This window comes from Paralichthys olivaceus, chromosome 21 (genome assembly GCF_024713975.1).
Source record: "Paralichthys olivaceus isolate ysfri-2021 chromosome 21, ASM2471397v2, whole genome shotgun sequence".
In the NCBI taxonomy this organism is placed as follows: domain Eukaryota; kingdom Metazoa; phylum Chordata; class Actinopteri; order Pleuronectiformes; family Paralichthyidae; genus Paralichthys; species Paralichthys olivaceus.
Window position 1 is genome coordinate 1,766,220 of NC_091113.1, and position 7,095 is coordinate 1,773,314.

A 7,095-nucleotide genomic window follows, 5' to 3' on the forward strand; every position below is an offset into this window, starting at 1 on the left:
TCTCCCTGCTCCTCATGTTTATCACACATTTCTCCCTGCTCCTTCTCATCATCTATGTTTCTCCCTGCTCCTCCTCCTCATCACACATGTTTCTCCCTGCTCCTCATCATCATCGATGTTTCTCCCTGCTCCTCCTCCCCCTCCATCACACTCTGCAGCTGTGACCCACACTGACCGTGGATGTGCTCATCAACCAGCGGAGGGAGTGAGGGGCTGGAGGCCGCCGAGTGAGAGCCACTGATCAGAGCAGAGAGCGGGGGGCCGGTGCTGCCCCGGCTGTAGTGTGTGTGTCTCTGTGTGTGTGTGTGTGTGTGTGTGTGGTTGTGGTTGTGTGTGTGTGTGTGTGTGTGTGTGGTTGTGTGTGTGTGTGTCTGTGGTTGTGTGTGTGTGTCCGTGTCTGTGTGTGTGGTTGTGTGTGTGTGTGTGTGTGTGTCCGTGTCTGTCTGTGTGTGTGTGTGTGTGTGTGTGTGTGTGCTTGTCAGTGTGTCTGTGTGTGTGGTTGTGTGTGTGTGTGGTTGTGTCTGTGTGTGTGTGTCCGTGTGTGTGTGTGTCCGTGTCTCTGTGTGTGTGTGTGTGTGTCTGTGTGTGTGTCCGTGTCTGTGTGTGTGGTTGTGTGTGTGTGTGTGTGTGTGTGTGTGTGTCCGTGTCTGTGTGTGGTTGTGTCTCTGTGTGTCTGTGTGTTTCTGTGTGTGTTTGTGTGTGTGTCTGTGTGTGTCTGTATGTGTGTGTGTGGTTGTGTGTGTGTGTGTGTGTGTGTCTGTGTGTGTCTCTGTGTGTGGTTGTGTGTGTGTGTGTGTGTGTCCGTGTCTGTGTCTCTGTGTGTGTGTGTGTGTGTGTGTCCGTGTCTGTGTCTCTGTGTGTGTGTGTGTGTTTGTGTGTGTGTGTCTGTGTGTTTCTGTGTGTGTTTGTGTGTGTGTCTGTGTCTCTGTGTGTGTGTTTGTGTGTGTGTCTGTGTGTGTCCGTGTCTGTGTGTGTGGTTGTGTGTGTCCGTGTGTGTCCGGCTCTCACCTGCCCACCGTCTGGTTGGCGAGCTGTCTCATCCGGTTGAACTGCTTCTTCATCTTGTGTTTTTCTGCGTTAGCACCGGGCGGTGCAGCCTCTCCACATTTCTCCCCGGTGAATTCGGTCGGATCTCCGGCGCTGGTCCGTGACACACGCGGAGCTTCAGGCGTCAAACATCCGCTCCGTGCATCGCGGCGGTCGGTGAGTTAATCCCCCGTCATGTCGCCGCCGAGGACGGTGAGCGAGTGTCCGCCGCTCCGGTGATGATGCTGGAGGAACCAGGGCTGACAGCTGGAGACACGACCCTCCGCTGCACCATGGGAAATGTAGTTCTCACAGAATCACACGCTCGCACTGAAACACAGCGTTTACATCAAATTCAGTTATTGTCATGACAACTTTTGAGACTCACAGTTTCAAAGAAATCAATTAATAATTATAATCAATTAATAATTATAATCGATTAAAGTCTGTGTTGATGAGTTGCTTTGTTTTTAATAACAGCTTCCGGGTCATGTGACCCACTGACTCCAATCAAATCAGACACCTTAAACAAACAGGACACGCCTCCTTTTATTAGATTTTAATATCTACTGTCCTCTTTATGTGGATTTAAACATTTTTAAAGGTCACATATTCATCAGTAATCATGTAGTTCTCATTTTTTTAATCCAAACATATTTATGGAAAATATCGGAGGCAAAAAAAATCCAAAAAAGTACTGAACGATTATTGGTTATTTATTGTTTGGCAGGTTTCTGCTGAATGCTGCTGCTTCAGGCTGAGTGAGACAATGGTGACCTCTGGTGTCTGAGAGGGAAACGTCTCCTGGAGGAGCTGGTGTGACCATAGAGATCAATAATAGTGTTGTTGGTCTTTTTTTAAATATAAAATGTGCATTAATACATAAACAGTGGAAGGAGTGAACCAAAGACATTAGATCTATTTTGTGTTTGTTTTATGTCTTAAAGGTTCAGATTTAGGTGAAATTTATCTATTGGCTAATTGTTATAGTAATTCATCATCTCCCTGTTTTATGTGTCTGTGATAATCTTTATAGTAATTCATCATGTTCTTGTTGTAGTTTTATGTGTCTGTGATCATCTTTATAGTAATTCATCATCTCCCTGTTGTAGTTTTATGTGTCTGTGATCATCTTTACGGTAATTCATCATCTCCCTGTTGTAGTTTTATGTGTCTGTGATCATCTTTACGGTAATTCATCATCTCCCTGTTGTAGTTTTATGTGTCTGTGATCATCTTTACGATACTTTTTTTTACTTTCTGTCTCTTTTTTGTGGTCATAGGATTGAAGTAGTTGAAGTTACACACCTCTGCCGCAGACGGCAGTGTTGAGCTGGATGTTCTGCAGCAGCAGCAGCAGAAGCAGCAGCAGAAGAAGAGGAGCTGCTAATGGAGGACAGTTGTTGAGTCTCATCACACTCAAGTGGAAACGGAGTTTTCAGCCGGTTTCTCTCGGTGGATTCTCTCAGACTCACTCGCTTCTCTCGGGTGAAGACTCGCGGCTCCCCGGACCTTCTGCCGACAAGATGCGGGACCGGACCAAAGAGTTGGGAAACGTGAGTGTGGAAGTTAACGGCTAACAGCTAGCATTAGCCTGCTAACACGTCCGGTCCGTGTGTGTCGAAACGGGCGTTAACTTCACTGTGTCCCCGGGACAACTTCCTCCCGCAGCGTGACCCACATCCAGGGAGCGACATGTCCCCGGTGGACACGGTCCCCAGCGTCTCAGCGTGAACTTAAGCGACCGGGTCGTCCCGGTTTCCGCTGCCCCTCTGGACTGATGCGCCAGGCCGGGGCAGGGCAGGGCTGCTCCCGGGGTGTCGGTGCTGGAGAGAAGAGAGATCCACCGGTTCACACCTGACCAGACTTTAATTAAGTAAACTGTGTCTGGAAAACTCAGATCTGACGAGTGTAGAAAAATGAGATTTATTATCTTTCTTATTTTACTCTATAATCTGATGTTTGATCCGGACTCGATTGGATTAAATCAGGTTCTTGTATTTTAATCAAATCCAGGTTGGAAAAATGTAAATGTGGGTTTTTAATCCAGATTCTTCTTCTGTGAACTCCTCATATTATTCTGTCTTGTTAAGAAATGATGCACTGATCTGAAATCACATTTAAACAAGGACACTGAACAAACTAAGTATTGAAAAGCCAAGTTTTCTTTAAGTTTCTGCCGAAGCAAACCTTGTTGCCGTGAGAAAGCACTGACTGTCTTCTCTTGGGGTTCTTTTGTTAATGTGAGCGCAGAATGCCGAGGCCTCGGACGATGACGAGGAGGGCACAGCTCTGATGATCAAACCTGGAGCCTCTTCGGCCAAAGAGGAGAAGGAGAGCGAAGCCTTCTTCAAAAAGGTGAATTTACCCTGAACGTCGTTGCTCAGCCCACAGGTCGCCCGAAGTTACTGAGTCTGATATTTAAAAATAAAAAACTAAAGGTATGATTTACTGATCCTCCCTCTCCATCTGTAGGCACAAGAAATTCACGAGGGGCTGCAGAGTCTCAGGAGGATGGTGTCTGAGCTGGAGAACAAACAGAAAACTGTGCTCGGTGAAGCGCTGCCCGTGGAGAGTGAGTATTTTCTATTCTAGCATCAGCTGGTCGAGAATCAGGTTATGATCTCACACATCGATCTGTCCGAGGAACAGTAAACAAACACAGAGAGAACTCACTCCGCCTCTTTGTGTGCTGAACATCCGGATTTCTCGTTGTTCAGGTATGAAGAAAGAGCTGCAGACTCTTCGAGACGAAATAAAAACAGTGGCGAGTCAGATCCAGAGAAAACTGAAGAGTGAGTATCGACGAATAAGAAGCGAACACAGTGGGAAGTTTTCTGTTTCGTTTTCCTGACATTCAATTATCTCTCGACAGGCATCGAATCCAAGAAGTCAGAGGAGGATGGAAAATATGTGTCTATAACCGTTCGGATGCAGCGCACACAGGTTGAGCCTTAACTGCCCTTTGAGTCTTGGTGCCTTTTTAAGGATACAACTTAAATAATTTATAAAAATGCATCACATCTTAAAGTATTGAATCTAGAGCAGCAGCTCCAACGTTTCCTTTCTCTTTCCAGCACGGCGTCTTGTGCAAAGAGTTTGTGGAGCTGATGGGTCACTGTAACACAATCCAGGCCCAGTACAGAGACCGCAACGTGGAGAGGATACACAGGCAACTGAGAATCAGTGAGCGCACCAAGCACAGCCATCATTTCAATAGTCAGAGTGTTGGGTTTGTGGTCTGTGGTCTTAAAAGGGAAGTTTATACTTAAGCTCATTTGATTTTTCAGTTGGTCACAAGACATTTCTCCCACATCTTCTCTTTTTCTTTCTTTCTTTCTTTATCGGTTTGTGTTTCTGTCCCTCTCCTGCAACATTTGGTAAAACACCGACCTTGTTTGTTTCCCGCCGCAGCTGGGAACGACGTGTCGGACGAGGAGCTGGACGTCATGCTGGAAAGTGGGCAGACGGACGTTTTCACTCAAAATGTGAGTACGTGTCACATTTGGAGGTAGAAGGACGTCACGGATCCCCTCGTACACAAACATTCACACTTGTCGACGTCTTCCAGTGTCTTTAAATGACATGAAATGATTTGCTCTGTTGTAGCTTCTCTAGTTGATCAAACTGGACAACACGTCGGTAAGAATGAGAAGTTCAATCCCGTGCAGCCTCTAGACGTGTCCGTAGTGTCCCAGCAGCCCAGTGACATCAACGCTGGGGGCTTCAGTCGTAGATGAGAGCCTGAGACCTCCTGACTGTTAGGATTAGATTCTTAATGTAATGATTTACAGCTAATAGATATCTGCTTTGTGGCCGCGTACAGATCCTGATCGACGCTAAAGCTACGAAGCAGGCTCTGAACGAGATCGAGTCCCGGCACGACGAGATCCTGAAGCTGGAGAGGAGCATCAGAGACCTGCACGACATGTTCCAGTACCTCGCCATGGAGGTGGAGGCTCAGGTAAATGCAAGGCTGAGAACGCAGCAGGAGAATGTGCAGAAAACACGTGACGGACGTGAAACTAGAAGAACGCAAATATCGCGTCATCTTTCTTTCCTGTTGTGAACGAGTCCGATCCGCACAATCTCCTGCTGCTGCTTCACATGAGAAACACAAACTCAGGAAAATGTCCGGACACAAAGGTCATGTCTGAAAACGGCTTCAGGCTGGTTCGGGTTTTGAGAAAAAGCGTCTGATCCGGTGTTGTTTATTTTTTCCTTCTCACAGGGAGAGATGGTCAACCGGATTGAGAACAACATCAAACAGTCCTCGAACTACGTGGAGAAAGCGAAGGACAACACAGAGAAAGCCGTCACATATCAGCAGAAAGCACGAAAGGTACGAACCTGAACCACACTTTGACTCTCTGGAAAACACAAACTGCCGTGCTCCAGTTTTCTATCCAGTGTTTGTCGTAATGCAGCAAGATTTGTTTCTACTTTTATTTAGTCTTTTGTTTGTCAATGATCTTTTTGTCTTCTCCTCCGCAGAAGAAGTTCTGGATCGCGATCTGTTTGGCCATCCTCCTCCTCATCTTAGTCATCGCGTTGGTCAGCGCCTTTGGCACTTAACCCCCCCCCGGCGGCGGGAGTTCGTTTGGCGGAGGCACATTTTTGTTTCTCAAAAAAAAAAAAATCCCCCGTTCATGTAAATACATCGGCCGACAGGATGAACAGGATCGTTTGAACGGTGGATTTTTCGCTCATGGTCCTTTCATCCTCTCCCACATTTAAACGCCGTCTTCCTCTAACCCTCCTGTCTTCCCATCGGGCCTCGTTCCATTAAGAAGAGATGTGCTCTCTGTTGTTTAAACTCACAAGTGACAACAACCCCGCCTGCGTCTCTGCTCTCACTGGAGAGGCAGCGCTGCCGGTGAATGGACTCCTAGGTCAGAGCCACTTCCCCTCCGACATTAAAAGAAAAAGAGGAAATTCGTGGCCTTGAGCGAGGCACAATGCAGTATTGAAACCTGACACTGGCGCTGAACATACTGTACTCAGGAAAACTGTGCGATGATTCTTGTTACGTTTTTTGTTTGTAGGATGAATTGGAGGCGTAAACAAACTATTTTAATAGAGTGAAGCTCTGTGCTAATATAATTGTACATAATCTATGCAGCTGAGGATTCAAACTTTATGCAGAGGATTTTAAAACTTGAACAATGTTTCAAACTGCCGACATGTGAGACGTGTAAATGTAGAATTTTTTTAAAATATGAAATAACGGCCCCCTTATTTTTATTTTATCAAGGCGTCTCTGGCCCAAGGCCCCAGTTTGTATTTATGATTTAAACGTTGGCGTGTCGGCTGCTACTCGAGAAGTTTTTTTTTTTTCTTTCGAAACTGCCTTCTCCGTAACGTGGAGCTGAGAATGTGATGTTGTGCGCCAACGTTGTAAAGAAGGGACGGAGCCGGTGATTGTTCGTGTTCAGCGTCTCCCGAGTCCTAAACTCCGATCACGCTTATTTAGTCGTTTTTCTTCACGTTTGTCACTTTGTGCGGCGTCTCCCATGATCCTTCAGGCTGCGAGTGAAGCGAGGAGTGGAAGAGAAACAGAAGCCGCTGCGCAGCGCAACACGACAAATCAGGAAAGAAACAATAGACCAAAACTGTCGAAGGACGCTCGGCCCTCGTGTCTCCTCTGGAACCAGAGAGCAGCAGCGACTCTGCTCCTGTGACCAGGAGACGTTACACTTCGCATCACATCCTTATTTTAATATAGATTTTGTTTTTAAAATAAAAATATTTTCATGTTCCATTATCCTGCGTCTGTGTCATTGATCGGCTTTTTACTCCCTCACCGGTGACACCTAGTGGCTGGAGGCAAACAACTGCCGGTTCATTTAGTATTTTTGTAGTTTTTCCACACGTTAATTTTCCAGATTCTCAGTCTGGAAGGCCACAATATGAATTTCAGGCCTTAAAGACTGAGAATACTTTTAGGAAGGTCTTAATTAAGTTAAGTTTTGGCAGCATTCAGTTTGTGAGTGTTTTTGTTTACTTCAGTTGTTTTGCTCCCGTTTGTCATAAAGTTTAGTAAAAGAGGTTTAGACGTGTTGGAATCCA

At 46.2% G+C, this 7,095-nt stretch overlaps 2 protein-coding genes across 3 annotated transcripts in view; one reads left to right on the plus strand and one right to left on the minus strand.

The window, feature by feature from the left end:
* Nucleotides 1–1,331, minus strand: part of arhgap44b (Rho GTPase activating protein 44b) — a 44,797-nt gene extending 43,466 nt beyond the window's left edge. Inside the window, exon 1 of one of the 2 annotated variants that reach the window (XM_069517267.1) lies at nucleotides 1,009–1,331. In XM_069517267.1, coding sequence (XP_069373368.1) covers nucleotides 1,009–1,061 — 53 coding nt within the window. In that variant the 5' untranslated portion in view covers nucleotides 1,062–1,331. The remainder of the gene's footprint in view (nucleotides 1–1,008) is intronic. The other variant, XM_069517273.1, reaches the window with a different exon arrangement.
* A 1,015-nt stretch (nucleotides 1,332–2,346) lies between these two features.
* stx4 (syntaxin 4) lies at nucleotides 2,347–6,790 on the plus strand. Its single transcript, XM_020112440.2, has 10 exons — nucleotides 2,347–2,582; nucleotides 3,280–3,384; nucleotides 3,502–3,601; nucleotides 3,747–3,821; nucleotides 3,902–3,972; nucleotides 4,104–4,212; nucleotides 4,441–4,514; nucleotides 4,853–4,990; nucleotides 5,258–5,368; nucleotides 5,521–6,790. Exons 1-10 carry the CDS (start codon nucleotides 2,364–2,366, stop codon nucleotides 5,599–5,601), a joined length of 1,083 nt encoding a protein of 360 aa, XP_019967999.2. The 5' UTR covers nucleotides 2,347–2,363; the 3' UTR covers nucleotides 5,602–6,790.
* The last annotated feature ends 305 nt before the right edge of the window (nucleotides 6,791–7,095 follow it).